Consider the following 17535-nt stretch of genomic DNA (forward strand, 5'->3'; position numbering starts at 1 on the left):
AACAAGCTGTAGGGGCAAGTGCTTTTAGCAGCGAGTAGCAGCACCTATAGCACACACACAGACAAAGATCCCCCGGGTAGCCTCTAACAGGCTGTAGGGGCAAGTGCTGTTAGCAGCGAGTAGCAGCACCTATAACACACACACAGACAAAGGTCCCCCAGGTAGACTCTAACAGGCTGTAGGGGCAAGTGCTGTTAGCAGCGAGTAGCAGCATCTATAACACACACAGACAAAGGTCCCCCGGGTAGCTTCTAACCTGCTGTAGGGGCAAGTGCTGTTAGCAGCGAGTAGCAGCATCTATAACACACACACAGACAAAGATCCCCCAGGTAGCCTCTAACAGGCTGTAGGGGCAAGTGCTGTTAGCAGCGAGTAGCAGCATCTATAACACACACAGACAAAGGTCCCCTGGGTAGCCTCTAACAGGCTGTAGGGGCAAGTGCTTTTAGTAGCGAGTAGCAGCATCTATAACAAAGACAGACAAAGATCCCCCGGGTAGCCTCTAACTGGCTGTAGGGGCAAGTGCTTTTAGCAGCGAGTAGCAGCATCTATAACACACACACAGACAAAGATCCCCCGGGTAGCCTCTAACTGGCTGTAGGGGCAAGTGCTTTTAGTAGCGAGTAGCAGCATCTATAACACACACACAGACAATGATCCCCCGGGTAGCCTTTAACAGGCTGTAGGGGCAAGTGCTTTTAGTAGCGGTTAGCAGTATCTATAACACACACACACACAGGCAAAGATCCCCCGGGTAGCCTTTAACAGGCTGTAGGGGCAAGTGCTATTAGTAGCGAGTAGCAGCATTTATAACAGACAGACAAAGGTCCCCCGGGTAGCCTCTAACTGGATGTAGGGGCAAGTGCTTTTAGTAGCGAGTAGCAGCATCTATAACACAACACACGGACAAAGATCCCCCGGGTAGCCTCTAACAGGCTGTAGGGGCAAGTGCTTTTAGTAGCAAGTAGCAGCATCTATAACACACACACAGACAAAGATCCCCCGGGTAGCCTCTAACTGGCTGTAGGGGCAAGTGCTGGTAGTAGCTAGTACCAGCATCTATAACACACAGACAAAGGTCCCCCAGGTAGCCTTTAACAGGCTGTAGGGGCAAGTGCTGTTAGCAGCGAATAGCAGCAACTATAACACACACAGACAAAGATCCCCCGGGTAGCCTCCAACAGGCTGTAGGGGCAAGTGCTGTTAGCAGCGAGTAGCAGCATCTATAACACACACACAGACAAAGATCCCCCAGGTAGCCTCTAACAGGCTGTAGGGGCAAGTGCTGTTAGCAGCGAGTAGCAGCATCTATACCACACACACAGAGACAGACAAAGGTCCCCCGGGTAGCCTCTAACTGGCTGTAGGGGCAAGTGCTGTTAGCAGCGAGTAGCAGCATCTATACCACACACACAGAGACAGACAAAGGTCCCCCGGGTAGCCTCTAACTGGCTGTAGGGGCAAGTGCTGTTAGCAGCGAGTAGCAGCATCTATAACACACACAGACAAAGATCCCCCGGGTAGCCTCTAACTGGCTGTAGGGGCAAGTGTCGTTAGCAGCGAGTAGCAGCATCTGCTACACACACAGACAAAGATCCCCCGGGTAGCCTCTAACTGGCTTTTGGGGCAAGTGCTGTTAGCAGCGAGTAGCAGCATCTATAACACACACACAGACAAAGATCCCCCGGGTAGCCTCTAACAGGCTGTAGGGGCAAGTGCTGTTAGCAGTGAGTAGCAGCATCTATAACACACACACACAAAGGTCCCCCAGGTAGCCTCTAACAGGCTGTAGGGGCAAGTGCTGTTAGCAGCGAGTAGCAGCATCTATAACACATACACACAGACAAAGATCCCCCAGGTAGCCTCTAACAGGCTGTAGGGGCAAGTGCTTTTAGTAGCGAGTAGCAGCATCTATAACACACAGACAAAGGTCCCCCGGGTAGCCTCTAACTGGCTGTAGGGGCAAGTGCTTTTAGTAGCGAGTAGCAGCATCTATAACACACACACAGACAAAGGTCCCCCGGGTAGCCTCTAACAGGCTGTAGGGGCAAGTGCTTTTAGCAGCGAATAGCAGCATCTATAACACACGCACACAGACAAAGATCCCCCGGGTAGCCTCTCACAGGCTGTAGGGGCAAGTGCTGTTAGCAGGTAGGTGCACCTTATGGAGACCAGCAGAGCGCGTGGGGTGGGTGCTGTGTGGAGACCCACGCCCCCCTCCCCCACGCCCGGCCGCCTTTGTCTCCCGACCTCCGATGTTTTATAACAACGGAAGGAACTCAAATTGTCGCGTTATCATCCCTACGTCCCGTCTCCGCTCCCCCCTTCACTGGAATCGAACTTCCACTGCGGCTCATGAAGCCAGTCAGAGTCACCATCACAGCCCGCTTCAGGACAACCCCCATCGCTTTTGCCCAAGTCAATCATCATCCTCCTCCTGCTGCTACTCCCTGCGCCTGCCTCTCAGCTATGAGCAGCCAAATTGACAACCCCCATCACTACCCCCATCACTACCCCAAACCCTATCACTACCCCTAACACTACTCCTAACACTACCCCTATCACAACCCCTATCACTACCCCTAACACTACCCTTATCACTACTCCTAACACTACCCCTATCACTACCCCAAACCCTATCACTACTCCTAACACTACTATCACTACCCCTATCATTACCCCTATCACTACTCCTATCACTACCCCAAACCCTATCACTACCCCTATCACTACCTCTATCACTACCCCTATCACTACCCGTATCACTACCCCTATCACTACCTCTATCACTACCCCTATCACTATCACTACCCCTATCACTACCACTATCACTACCCCTATCACTACCCCTATCACTACCCCTATCACTACCCCTATGACTACTTCTATCACTACCCCTATCACTACTCCTAACACTACCCCTATCACTACCCCTATCACTATCCCAAACCCTATCACTACTCCTAACACTACCCCTATCACTACCCCTATCACTACCCCTATCACTACCCCTATCACTACCCCTATCACTACCCCTATCACTACCCCTATCACTACCCCAAACCCTATCACTACCCCTAACACTACCCCTATCACTACCCCTATCACTACCCCTATCACTACCCCTATCACTACCCCTATCACTACCCCTATCACTACCCCTAACACTACCCCTATCACTACCCCTATCACTACCCCTATCACTACCCCTATCACTACCCCTATCACTACCCCTAACACTACCCCTATCACTACCCCTATCACTACCCCTATCACTACTCCTATCACTACCCCTATCACTACCCCTATCACTACCCCTATCACTACCCCTATCACTACCCCATCACTACCCCTATCACTACCCCTATCACTACCCCTATCACTACCCCTATCACTACCCCTAACACTACTCCTAACACTACCCCTATCACTACCCCTATCACTACCCCTATCACTACCCCAAACCCTATCACTACCCCTAACACTACCCCTATCACTACCCCTATCACTACCCCTATCATTACCCCTATCATTACCCCTATCACTACTCCTATCACTACCCCTATCACTACCCCTATCACTACCCCTATCACTACCCCTATCACTACCCCCATCACTACCCCTATCACTACCCCTATCACTACCCCCTATCACTACCCCTATCACTACCCCTATCACTACCCCTATCACTACCCCTATCACTCGTCGTCATCGAGAGCCACAAATTAATTCCTTCAGAACTGCTTCTTCTTCTTCTTCTTGCTGCCACTGCTGTTGCTGTCTCAAGATCGGCCTCTGTGGATGAGGAGGATGAGGAGGAGGAGGACCCTGCAGGACGCTGCTGCTGGCAAGCTGGAGGCGGTCTCCCTCCGGAAAATAGCAGAGCGCCGGGCGGATTAAACGCAGCGAACTGAAAACGGATTTCGTTTCGGGCGTCATTTCGTGTTCACCGTTTGTCGCCCCGTCACTGTCCACGTGGCCAGCACGATCCGGCTACATGCGGTGCCGACGAAGTCCACCAGCGCGCGGAGCGCACGGTCCCAACGGCCTCTCCTCTCACCTTCGAGCCCGCGCCCTCTCCCCCAAGGCCACCTCCGACGCTGTGCCCTCCCAGCCACGCCTCCCCCTCTCCCCGCCGCTCCTCCCGCCCGCTGCCGTGACCCAGGGTCCTCGTCGCCCCCCTCCTGCCCCCGGCCTCGCCGTCCGAGCGTGGACCCCCACACTGCGGAAAAAGCGGTCGACTCCCCAACGTGGCCTCCTCTGCCTCCTCTGCCTCCTCCTCCTCCTCCTCCGCCTCCACCCCCTCCGCCTCCTCCTCGCTCCGCCACGCGCGGCATTCTCCGTGACCGCGGCGGAAATGCCGCTGCCGATGCAGATCCTCCTGCTGCCGCCGCTGCTGCTGCTGCTGCTGCTGTTGCTGATGATGCTGCTGCTGCTGCTGATGCTGATGATGATGATCGTCGGACCTCTGCTGGTGCCGACTCAGATCGTCCTGCCGCTGGACCTCCGGGAGGCTCTTCTGCCTCCGCTCGTTGAAGAGTGGCGCGGCGCTGGGCAGGCTCCGGGTTCGCCGGAGCGGGAGGGCCGGCGGCGGGCGACGCGGCGAGGAGGCGGCCGGGCCCCCGAACCGCTCCACGAGCCGCGCCACGGAGCCCTGCGATGGCGCCGGCCGCCGCCGGCGGCGCGTCGCAGTCGCCGGGTCTCCGACGCCACCAACGCCTCCAAATCCACCACCGTCTTCAACTCCATCAACTCCACCAACTCCACCAAATCCACCAACTCCACCAAATCCACCACCGTCTTCAACTCCATCAACTCCACCACTGTCTCCAACTCCATCAACTCCACCAAATCCACCCAATCCACCAACGCCTCCAAATCCACCACCGTCTTCAACTCCATCAACTCCACCACCGTCTCCAACTCCATAAACTCCACCAACGTCTCCAACTCCATCAACTCCACCAACGTCTCCAACTCCATCAACTCCACCAAATCCACCAACGTCTAAAACTCCACCAAATCCACCACCGTCTTCAACTCCACCAACTCCACCAAATCCACCAACTCCACCAAAGTCTCCAACTCCACCAAATTGAACACCGTCTTCAACTCCACCAACTCCACCAAATCCACCAACGCCTCCAACAGCTCCTCCAACTCCTCCACAAACTCCTCCGGCGCCTCTGCTCGCACTCCTCCCGCCTTCGCCGCGTCCTCGGCCGTCGTCGTCAGCGTCGCCGCCGCCGCCGCCGCCGTGCCTCACAGCGGAGGCTCCCCTCGTGTGGAGCCCTTCGAGAGACCGCGAGACTGAAGAGCACAGAATCCTGCTCTCTTCCTCATCATCATCATCATCATCCTCCTCCTCACCCGCCCTAGACTCCTGATTGAACGCACGCCGCCTCCACGATTCTTCCCTAGATCTCCTCCTCCTCCTCCTCATCATCCTTACTTTCGACTGCTGCTGCTCCTGCTGCTCCTGCTGCTGCTGCTCCTGCTGCTCCTGCTGCTGCTGCTGCAATCGGAGCCCCGGGTCGTTCTCGACGGAGTGGCCGTTCGCGTTCCAAAACGCCGTCGGCCCCTCCCGGCCCCCGGTCGTCTTCTCGCGCGGCAATTCCCGGTGGCCGGTCTCCAGCGGGCGGCCGAAGCCGGCTCGGTAGAATTCCCGGGATCCCGGCGTCCGGTAGAGGCCGGTGAGGGGATCCATGCTCCCTCGGGCCCAGTCAACGGCGGAGCCTGGGAACGGGCATTCCCCAACTCCTGAAAAATGGCAGCCTCCCCTCAGCACCGCGCGCCTTTTAAATGGCCGCCCCAGCTGGCGCCGCCCCCTTTTAAAATGGCCACCGCCCCTCCCCCCCCCCCTCAGCGCCGCCCCCTTTTAAACGGCCATCCCCCATTGGTGCCGCCCTCTTTAAAATGGCGTCCCCCATTGGCGCCGCCCCCTTAAAAATGGCAGCCCCCCAACCTCCCTTGGTGCCGCACCCTTCAAAATGGCCGCCTCCCCCCCCCCCTTGGTGCCGCCCCCTTCAAAATGGCCGCCCGCCCTCGGCGCCGCCCCCTTGAAAATGGCCGCTCCCCCCTTGGTGCCGCCCCCTTTAAAATGGCCGCTCCCCCCCCTCTTGGTGCCGCCCCCTTTAAAATGGCCGCCCGCCCTCGGCGCCGCGCCCTTTAAAATGGCCGCTCCCCCCCCTTGGCGCCGCCCCCTTTAAAATGGCCGCCCGCCCTCGGCGCCGCCCCCTTTAAAATGGCCGCTCCCCCCCCTCCCCCTTGGCGCCGCCCCCTTTAAAATGGCCGCCGTCGTTGCTGTTTGCGGCGAAAGTGAATTTACCCGCGGAGCGAACGCAGTGGACCAATGAGGGCCTTCCGCTTGCGACACCGCATCCCAGGAGAGCCCAGAGCGCCCCCAGCGTGCCCAATCTTACCTTACACCTTATTTAGATGTGTGTGTGTGTGTTCATGTCGCCTTGGTGCAAGGCCCTTTGGCAGCAAATTACGGAATCGTATTTTGAGATGACAGTGGTTGAGGTTTTAAAGGGTGGGGTCGTTGTGAATAAAAGCGGTGCCGCCGCAGCTACGGTGACATTGAGAAGAGCCGGCAGAGTTTTGATTGAAAGCTTTCGGTAAAGTCACCACCGCGTAGAAGGGAAACAATAAAATAATAAAAATATAAAACAATAAAATTATTGTAAAACATTACAATTATTATTCTTGGTTCTTTCGGTAAAGTCACCACCGCGTAGAAGGGAAACAATAAAATAATAAAAATATAAAACAATAAAATTATTGTAAAACAATGAAATTATTATTCTTGGTTCTTTCGGTAAAGTCACCACGTAGAAGGGAAACAATAAAATAATAAAGAGTTACATTTTCTTGCTGTGGTTTTCACCAGCTGACGATGATAGCTGCCTGGTGCCGCAGTCGAAACGTCGTGAGAATTGTACTCTTTTATATTTGTTATTATTTTATTGTTTCCCTTCTACGTGGTGACTTTACCGAAAGAACCAGGAATGTGTTTTATTTGTTATTATTTTATTGTTTCCCTTCTACGTGGTGACTTTACCGAAAGAACCAGGAATGTGTTTTATTTGTTATTATTTTATTGTTTCCCTTCTACGTGGTGACTTTACCGAAAGAACCAGGAATAATAATTTTATTGTTTTACAATAATTGTATTGTTTTATATTTGTATTATTTTATTGTTTCCCTTCTACGCGGTGGTGACTTTACCGAAAGAACCAAGAATAATAATTTCATTGTTTTACAATAATTGTATTGTTTTATATTTTTATTATTTTATTGTTTCCCTTCTACGTGGTGACTTCACCGAAAGAACCAAGAATAATAATTGTATTGTTTTACAATAATTTTATTGTTTTATATTTTTATTATTTTATTGTATCCCTTCTACGTGGTGACTTTACCGAAAGAACCAAGAATAATAATTGTATTGTTTTACAATAATTTTATTGTTTTATATTTTTATTATTTTATTGTTTCCCTTCTACGTGGTGACTTTACCGAAAGAACCAAGAATAATAATTTCATTGTTTTACAATAATTTTATTGTTTTATATTTTTATTATTTTATTGTTTCCCTTCTACGTGATGACTTCACCGAAAGAACCAAGAATAATAATTGTATTGTTTTACAATAATTTTATTGTTTTATATTTTTATAATTGTATTGTTTCCCTTCAACGCGGTGGTGACTTTACCGAAAGAACCAAGGATAATAATTTCATTGTTTTACAATAATTTTTTGGTTTTATATTTTTTTTATTTTATTGTTTCCCTTCTATGCGGTGGTGACTTTACCGAAAGAACCAAGAATAATAATTTCATTGTTTTACAATAATTTTATTTTTTATATTTTTATTATTTTATTGTTTCCCTTCTACATGGTGACTTTACCGAAAGAACCAAGAATAATAATTTTATTGTTTTATATTTTTATCATTTTATTGTTTCCCTTCTACGCGGTGGTGACTTTACCGAAAGAACCAAGAATAATAATTTCATTGTTTTACAATAATTTTATTGTTTTATATTTTTATTATTTTATTGTTTCCCTTCCACATATACAAGCACAGAGACAATTTCAACCGAGAAGATGGATTCTATCTTAGCAATCATTGGAAAGATTTGATAAATCATTTCAGTTCTTGATTGATTGTTCACGCTTACAGTGGCTTTCAGACAGCATACATTATAAAAAATTTCGTCTCCCCCCTCCTCTTTAAAAAAAAAAATAGATGGACTAGTCCTGGGCAAACTGCCAATCGCTGCGCGTGACGCCAACGTTTTTTTATAAATAAATAAATGTACCTTTTAAAGGTAAATTTATGCAAACCGACACACCTGATGATGACCGTTTGAGTTATGGTCGAAACGTCGTGAAAATGTTTTATTGTTTTATATATTTTGTTATTTTGTTGTTTCTCTTCAACGTGACTTTACCGAAAAAACTAAGAATATAATAATTTTATTGTTTTATATTTTTTATCATTTTATTGTTTCCCTTCTACGCGGTGGTGACTTTACCGAAAGAACCAAGAATAATAATTTCATTGTTTTATATTTTTATTATTTTATTGTTTCCCTTCTACGTGGTGGTGACTTTACCGAAAGAACCAAGGATAACAGCCGGCGTGTAAAGCATCGCCTCCACCAGGCAGGCAAAGGCAGGCGGGCATGGCCACAGCGCCGGCCTACAGCGGTGCCACTCGCCACTAACAACACTTGCCCCTACAGCCGGGTGAAGGCTACCTGGAGTAGGGGAGGGCCTTTATCTCTTGCGTGGGCGACTCTGTAACTGGATTTTCCTCCTGCCGCTACCGGTTGTTGCCTCCACCTTTAGAGTAAATGTGGGCGCAATAAATGTCCACATGATGGTGTCAGCCACTGGATTGAGCTGCTATGGTGGCCACTTTGCTTCTGATGGAAGAGCCACGTGGCTCGGTGGCGTCTCAGACCGGGTAACATGAACAGTGTTCAGTTTTACAATTGGTCTCTACGAGCATGGGACTCTGTGGGTCTCTATGGGTCTCTATGAGTATGAGTCTCTGCGGGTATCTGTGGGTTTGTATGGGTCGCTATGGTCAAACACTGGCTAGTGAGACACTGGGTAGTGAAACACTGGCTATTGAGACACTGGGTAGTGAGACACTGGCTAGTGAGACACTGGGTAGTGAGACACTGCTAGTGAGACACTGGGTAGTGAGACACTGCTAGTGAGACACTGCTAGTGAGACACTGGGTAGTGAGACACTGGGTAGTGAGACACTGGCTAGTGAGACACTGGGTAGTGAGACACTGCTAGTGAGACACTGGGTAGTGAGACACTGGGTAGTGAGACACTGGGTAGTGAGACACTGGCTAGTGAGACACTGGGTAGTGAGACACTGGGTAGTGAGACACTGCTAGTGAGACACTGGGTAGTGAGACACTGCTAGTGAGACACTGGGTAGTGAGACACTGCTAGTGAGACACTGCTAGTGAGACACTGGGTAGTGAGACACTGGGTAGTGAGACACTGGGTAGTGAGACACTGCTAGTGAGACACCGCTAGTGAGACACTGGGTAGTGAGACACTGGGTAGTGAGACACTGGGTAGTGAGACACAGGGTAGTGAGACACTGGGTAGTGAGACACTGGGTAGTGAGACACTTGGTAGTGAGACACTGGGTAGTGAGACACTGCTAGTGAGACACTGGGTAGTGAGACACTGGGTAGTGAGACACTGGGTAGTGAGACACTGCTAGTGAGACACTGAGTAGTGAGACACTGCTAGTGAGACACTGGGCAGTGAGACACTGCTAGTGAGACACTGGGTAGTGAGACACTGGGTAGTGAGACACAGGGTAGTGAGACACTGGGCAATGAGACACTGGGTAGTGAGACACTGGGCAATGAGATACTGCTAGTGAGACACTGGGTAGTGAGACACTGGGTAGTGAGACACTGCTAGTGAGACACTGGGTAGTGAGACACTGCTAGTGAGACACTGGGTAGCGAGACACTGGGTAGTGAGACACTGGGTGGTGAGACACTGGGTAGTGAGACACTGCTAGTTAGACACTGGGTAGTGAGACACTGGGCAGTGAGACACTGGGTAGTGAGACACTGGGTAGTGAGACACTGCTAGTGAGACATGGGGTAGTGAGACACTGGGTAGTCAGACACGGGGTAGTGAGACACTGCTAGTGAGACACTGGGTAGTGAGACACTGCTAGTGAGACACTGGTGGTGAGACACTGGGTAGTGAGACACTGCTAGTGAGACACTGGGTAGTGAGACACTGAGTAGTGAGACACTGGGTAGTGAGACACCGCTAGTGTGCCTAGGCCATCAGGAAGACTGCTACCTCTGGTGTAGGCTAATTAGTTTCAAAGAAAACTCAAGAAGATGATATATAATCATTATTGGAGCAGGTTTGTTTGGATGTTTTTGTACAAGTACTGTGTGTGGTTAATGCAGTACTTGATGCCGTGCAAAAGCTGGGATCAATTTGTTGCTTGAACATCTGAACGCGTCCATAATAGAGGTTTTTGTGGAGTTAGATCGCCTAAATATATAAATGTGCCGTTAACACCCGCCACCACCCGGCACAGCCAACTATTAAGGGTTGTCACGTGAACAGAGCGTGCCAATTCGTCACTAGTACAGCACTAGTGTGTAGTGTATAGTGTAGTGTATAGTAGTGTATAGTGTATAGTAGTGTAGTGTATAGTGTAGTGTATAGTGTAGTATATAGTGTAGTGTATAGTGTAATGTATAGTAGTGTATCGTGTAGTGTATAGTGTTGTGTATAGTAGCGTAGTGTATAGTGTAGTGTATAGTAGTGTATCGTGTAGTGTATAGTGTAGTGTATAGTAGCGTAGTTTATAGTGTAGTATATAGTGTCATGCATAGTAGTGGATAGTGTAGTGTATAGTGTAGTGTATAGTGTAGTGTATAGTGTAGTATATAGTGTAGTGTATAGTGTAATGTATAGTAGTGTATAGTGTAGTGTATAGTAGTGTATAGTGTCATGTATAGTAGTGTATAGTGTAGTGTATGGTAGCGTAGTGTATAGTGTAGTGTATAGTGTAGTGTATAGTGTATTGTATAGTCGTGTATAGTGTAGTGTATAGTGTAGTGTATAGTAGTGTATCGTGTAGTGTATAGTGTAGTGTATAGTAGCGTAGTGTATAGTGTAGTGTATAGTCGTGTATAGTGTATTGTATAGTAGTGTATAGTGTAGTGTATAGTAGTGTATAGTGTAGTGTATAGTAGTGTATAGTAGTGTATAGCGTAGTGTATAGTGTAGTGTATAGTAGCGTAGTTTATAGTGTAGTGTACCAGTGCAGCACACCGGTGCGTTGGAGATCCAAGCCACAACATTCACAATCCGAGTACGACGTTTCGCCCCGCAATCGCAACCAGCTTCGTCAGGCGACGGCCAGATTCGCGTGCTGTTAAAGTGAAGAGTTGGCACGTTCAGTTTACGTGACAGCCCTTTACCGGCCGGCTGTGTAGGCTGGTCGCGGTTTTGACGTCACATTTTTTTTTATATTAACGCGACCTAAAACCACAAAAAATAAAACCTCCGTCATATGGATGGCATTGGTCGCGCGAGCCTTCGTGCCAAGCCAACCCATCTGGCGCCTGAACATCTGCACGCGGCCGCTGTTTTCATCGGCGGAGAGGGCAGAGGGGGGCCCTCACCTGGGCCTACTGCAGGCTTCTCGGCGTCGCTGAGCACCACGCACGCCTCGCCCCGCACGCCGCGGATGCTCACGTTGACCCCGTAGGACGGCGGCGGCGGCGGCGGCGGCGGCGGCGGCGCCGCTGAACTCTGGCGGGCCCCCGGCCTCGGCCCGACGGGCCCGGTCTCGCCCCGTCGGGCCAGGCCATCGATGAAGCGGATCTGTAGGCCTTGGCCCCGCGGCTCCCGGGACGACATGCCTGGGGGAGCGGGCGGGCGGGCGGGCGGGAGGGCGTCTATGTAACACGAGGTCTATGTAACACGAGGTCTATGTAACACGGCTTTAGCGGGGTCTATGTAACACGAGGTCTATGTAACACGGCTTTAGCGGGGTCTATGTAACACGAGGTCTATGTATCACGAGGTCTATGTAACACGGGCTTAGCAGGGTCTATGTAACACGAGGTCTATGTAACACGAGGTCTATGTAACACGGCTTTAGCGGGGTCTATGTAACACGAGGTCTATGTAACACGAGGTCTATGTAACACGAGGTCTATGTAACACGAGGTCTGTGTAACACGGGTTTAGCAGGGTCTATGTAACACGAGGTCTATGTAACACGGGCTTAGCAGGGTCTATGTAACACGAGGTCTATGTAACACAGGTTTAGCAGATGTCTATGTAACACGAGGTCTATGTAACACGAGGTCTATGTAACACGGGTTTAGCAGATGTCTATGTAACACGAGGTCTATGTAACACGAGGTCTATGTAACACGAGGTCTATGTAACACGGGTTTTAGCGGTGTCTATAGAACACGAGGTCTATGTAACATGGGTTTAGCAGATGTCTATGTAACACGAGGTCTATGTAACACGAGGTCTATAGAACACGAGGTCTATGTAACACGGGTTTAGCAGGGTCTATGTAACACGGGGTCTACGTAACACGGGTTTAGCAGGTGTCTATGTAACATGAGGTCTATGTAACACGAGGCCTATGTAACACGAGGTCTATGTAACACGGGTATAGCAGATGTCTATGTAACACGAGGTCTATGTAACACGGGTTTAGCAGATGTCTATGTAACACGAGGTCTATGTAACACGAGGTCTATGTAACACGGGTTTAGCAGATGTCTATGTAACACGAGGTCTATGTAACACGAGGTCTATGTAACACGGGTTTAGCGGTGTCTATAAAACACGAGGTCTATGTAACATGAGGTCTATGTAACACGAGGTCTATGTAACACGAGGTCTATGTAACACGGGTTTAGCGGGGTCTATGTAACACGAGGTCTATGTAACACGAGGTCTATGTAACACGAGGTCTATGTAACACGAGGTCTATGTAACACGGGTTTAGCAGGGTCTATGTAACACGAGGTCTATGTAACATGGGCTTAGCAGGGTCTATGTAACACGAGGTCTATGTAACACAGGTTTAGCAGATGTCTATGTAACACGAGGTCTATGTAACACGAGGTCTATGTAACACGGGTTTAGCAGATGTCTATGTAACACGAGGTCTATGTAACACGAGGTCTATGTAACACGGGTTTTAGCGGTGTCTATAGAACACGAGGTCTATGTAACATCGGTTTAGCAGATGTCTCTGTAACACGAGGTCTATGTAACACGAGGTCTATAGAACACGAGGTCTATGTAACACGGGTTTAGCAGGGTCTATGTAACACGGGGTCTACGTAACACGGGTTTAGCAGGTGTCTATGTAACATGAGGTCTACGTAACACGAGGCCTATGTAACACGAGGTCTATGTAACACGGGTATAGCAGATGTCTATGTAACACGAGGTCTATGTAACACGGGTTTAGCAGATGTCTATGTAACACGAGGTCTATGTAACACGAGGTCTATGTAACACGGGTTTAGCAGATGTCTATGTAACACGAGGTCTATGTAACACGAGGTCTATGTAACACGGGTTTAGCGGTGTCTATAAAACACGAGGTCTATGTAACACGAGGTCTATGTAACACGAGGTCTATGTAACACGAGGTCTATGTAACACGGGTTTAGCGGGGTCTACGTAACACGAGGTCTATGTAACCCGGGTTTAGCAGGGTCTATGTAACACGAGGTCTATGTAACACGAGGTCTATGTAACACGAGGTCTATGTAACACGAGGTCTATGTAACACGAGGTCGATGTAACCCGGGTTTAGCGAGGTCTATGTACCATGAGGTCTATGTAACACGGGTTTAGCGGTGTCTATGTAACACGGGGTCTATGTAACACGGGTTTAGTGGGGTCTATGTAACACGAGGTCTATGTAACACGGGCTTACTGGTGTCTATGTAACACGAGGTCTATGTAACACGGGCTTAGCGGGGTCTATGTAACACCAGGTCTATGTAACACGGGTTTAGAAGGGGTCTATAAAACACAAGGTCTATGTAACACGGGTTTAGCAGGATCTATGTAACACGAGGTCTATGTAACACGAGGTCTATGTAACACGAGGTCTATGTAACACGGGTTTAGCAGGGGTCTATGTAACACGAGGTATATGTAACACGAGGTCTATGTAACACGGGTTTAGCAGGGGTCTATGTAACACGAGGTCTATGTAACACAAGGTCTATGTAACACGGGTTTAGCAGATGTCTATGTATCACGAGGTCTATGTAACACGAGGTCTATGTAACACGAGGTCTATGCAACACGAGGTCTATGTAACACGAGGTCTATGTAACACGAGGTCTATGTAACCCGGGTTTAGCAGGGGTCTATGTAACACGAGGTCTATGTAACACGAGGTCTATGTAACACAAGGTCTATGCAACACGGGTTTAGCAGGGGTCTATGTAACACGAGGTCTATGTAACACGAGGTCTATGTAACACGAGGTCTATGTAACCCGGGTTTAGCAGGGGTCTATGTAACACAAGGTCTATGTAACACGGGTTTAGCAGGGTCTATGTAACACGAGGTCTTTGTAACACGGGTTTAGCAGGGTCTATGTAACACGAGGTCTATGTAACACGGGTTTAGCTGGGTCTATGTAACACGAGGTCTATGTAACACGAGGTCTATGTAACACGAGGTCTATGTAACACGAGGTCTATGTAACACGGGTTTAGCTGGGTCTACGTAACACGAGGTCTATGTAACACGAGGTCTATGTAACACGGGCTTAGCAGGGTCTATGTACCATGAGGTCTATGTAACACGAGGTCTATGTAACACGAGGTCTATGTAACACGAGGTCTATGTAACACGAGGTCTATGTAACACGAGTTTAGCTGGGTCTATGTATCACGAGGTCTATGTAACACGAGGTCTATGTAACACGAGGTCTATGTAACACGGGTTTAGCTGGGTCTATGTAACACGAGGTCTATGTAACACGGGTTTTAGCGGTGTCTATAAAACACGAGGTAAATGTAACACGAGGTGTATGTAACACGAGGTCTATGTAACACGGGTTTAGCTGGGTCTATGTATCACGAGGTCTATGTAACACGAGGTCTATGTAACACGAGGTCTATGTAACACGGGTTTAGCAGGGGTCTATGTAACACGAGGTCTATGTAACACGAGGTCTATGTAACACGAGGTCTATGTAACCCGGGTTTAGCAGGGGTCTATGTAACACAAGGTCTATGTAACACGGGTTTAGCAGGGTCTATGTAACACGAGGTCTTTGTAACACGGGTTTAGCAGGGTCTATGTAACACGAGGTCTATGTAACACGGGTTTAGCAGGGTCTATGTAACACGAGGTCTGTGTAACACGAGGTCTATGTAACACGAGGTCTATGTAACACGGGCTTAGCAAGGTCTATGTAACACGAGGTCTATGTAACACGGGCTTAGCTGGGTCTATGTATCACGAGGTTTATGTAACACGAGGTCTATGTAACACGAGGTCTATGTAACACGAGGTCTATGTAACACGAGGTCTATGTAACACGAGGTCTATGTAACACGGGTTTAGCGGGGTCTATGTAACACGAGGTCTATGTAACATGAGGTCTATGTAACACGAGGTCTATGTAACACGAGGTCTATGTAACACGAGGTCTATGTATCACGAGGTCTATGTAACACGAGGTCTATGTAACACGAGGTCTATGTAACACGAGGTCTATGTAACACGGGCTTAGCGGTGTCGCTAGAACAACTTACCCTCCCCGTGTGAGTGTGCCGAGTGAGTCCGAGGGCTCGCCTCTGCCAGCCACTGCGACAGCCACTCCCTTCACCTCGAGGCGAGGGTTATTCTTAGCATCGGCCATGACACACATACACCTACACACACACACGTCTATACATTACACACACGTGTATATACACACATACCAAGACAATTATTCCCCGCGGAATTACTCACCACACCACACTCACCACGCAAGACACGATTAAAGGTGCCCTGCGTAGCCTCAGCAGACTTCAAGGGCAAGTGCTGTTAGTGGGTAGCACCTATAACATCTACACACAGACACAGCCAAAGATTCCTCGCGTAGCCTTGACATACGTTCGGGGCAAGTGATGTTAAGCGAGTAGCAGCACCTACAACACGTGCACACAAAGATAAAGCTCCCCCGCATAGCCTGAGCAGACTTCAGGGGCAAGTGCTGTGAGCGAGTAGCACCCATACCGACAACCGCCATTCACCACTTAGTGACGGTGACGTCACCACAGCGCCTGTGCCAGGCTAGGTGCACTTTGAGGCCACGTGAAGTGTCAAAAAACTCGCTGACAGGAGGTCATGGGGCAGACGCAGCAGGTGCCATGGGTTGTCTGACTGAGATGAGTGGTCGATACACCACCTGTACCCCCTACTGTGCCAGGCTAGGTGCAGGAGGTCACGGGACAGGCCCAGCAGGTGCCACGGGTCGACTGACTGAGATGACTGGCTGATACACCACCTGTGCCCCCTACTGTGCCAACTTGCTGTGCTTTAGCCACCCGGCGCTCCGCTCGTTGTTGTGAGCGTCGCTCCTCCGCCCTCCGCTGTTGTTGGAGGGCGACTGCCTCCAACTGCCCCGTAGCCTCACGGTGCACCTAGCCTGGCACTGCCCAGTAGCAGCGTACTTCACGAGCCTTCTCCTCAACAGAGGCCGATCTTGACACCGCTGGTACCACTCATCGGCAAGTCCACTCAGCTCCACGTCCTCCTGTACAACATCACTCCATCTCTTCTCTAGCCCGTGCCACTCACCCATCACTCCATCTCTTCTCTAGCCCGTGTCACCCACCCACCCACTCACTCACCCACCCACACACCCACCCACTCACCCATCGCTCCATCTCTTCTCTAGCCCGTGTCACCCACCCACTCACCCACCCACCCACTCACCCACCCACCCACTCACCCACCCACTCACCCACCCACCCACTCATCCACTCCATCTCTTCTCTAACCCGTGCCGTGCCCGTAACACACACACACAGACAAAGATCCCCCGCATAGCCTTACTATTAATTAGGGGCAAGTGCTGTTAGCGAGTAGCAGCGCCTATAACACACAGACAAAGCTCCCCTGTATAGCCTTCACCGACCTCTAGGGGCAAGTGCTGTTAGCGAGTAGCAGCACCTATAACACACACAGACAAAGCTCCCCCTTATAGCCTGCACCGACCTCTAGGGGCAAGTGCTGTTAGCGAGTAGCAGCACCTATAATACACACAGACAAAGCTCCCCCTTATAGCCTGAGCCGACCTCTAGGGGCAAGTGCTGTTAGCGAGTAGCAGCGCCCATAACACACACAGACAAAGCTGCCCCGTATAGCCTTCACCGACCTCTAGGGGCAAGTGCTGTTAGCGAGTAGCAGCACCTATATCACACACAGACAAAGCTCCCCCTTATAGCCTG

General features: G+C 49.8%; 1 protein-coding gene across 1 annotated transcript; it reads right to left on the reverse strand.

The window, feature by feature from the left end:
* Positions 1-3964: 3964 nt before the first annotated feature.
* On the reverse strand, positions 3965-16942 carry LOC142907514 (uncharacterized). Its single transcript, XM_076057104.1, has 3 exons — positions 15850-16942; positions 11710-11949; positions 3965-5736 (listed from the first exon to the last, which is right to left on the reverse strand). The coding sequence occupies exons 2-3, from the start codon at positions 11945-11947 to the stop codon at positions 3965-3967; spliced, it is 2010 nt and encodes a 669-aa protein (XP_075913219.1). The 5' UTR covers positions 11948-11949; positions 15850-16942.
* Between the last annotated feature and the right edge of the window lie 593 nt (positions 16943-17535).

This window comes from Petromyzon marinus, chromosome 79, assembly GCF_048934315.1.
Source record: "Petromyzon marinus isolate PM22_M1 ecotype Great Lakes invasive population chromosome 79, UKy_Petmar_22M1.pri1.0, whole genome shotgun sequence".
Classification (NCBI taxonomy): Eukaryota; Metazoa; Chordata; class Hyperoartia; order Petromyzontiformes; family Petromyzontidae; genus Petromyzon; species Petromyzon marinus.

What these genes read in the sequence shown, in the direction of transcription:
- LOC142907514 (XM_076057104.1), bottom strand. Translation starts at nt 11,947, where the DNA reads ATGTCGTCCCGGGAGCCGCGGGGCCAAGGCCTACAGATCCGCTTCATC. An exon ending in GAAGCCTGCAGTAGGCCCAG is followed by an intron (nt 5,737 to 11,709) that starts GTGAGGGCCCCC and finishes GCCCGTTCCCAG; the next exon opens with GCTCCGCCGTTGACTGGGCC.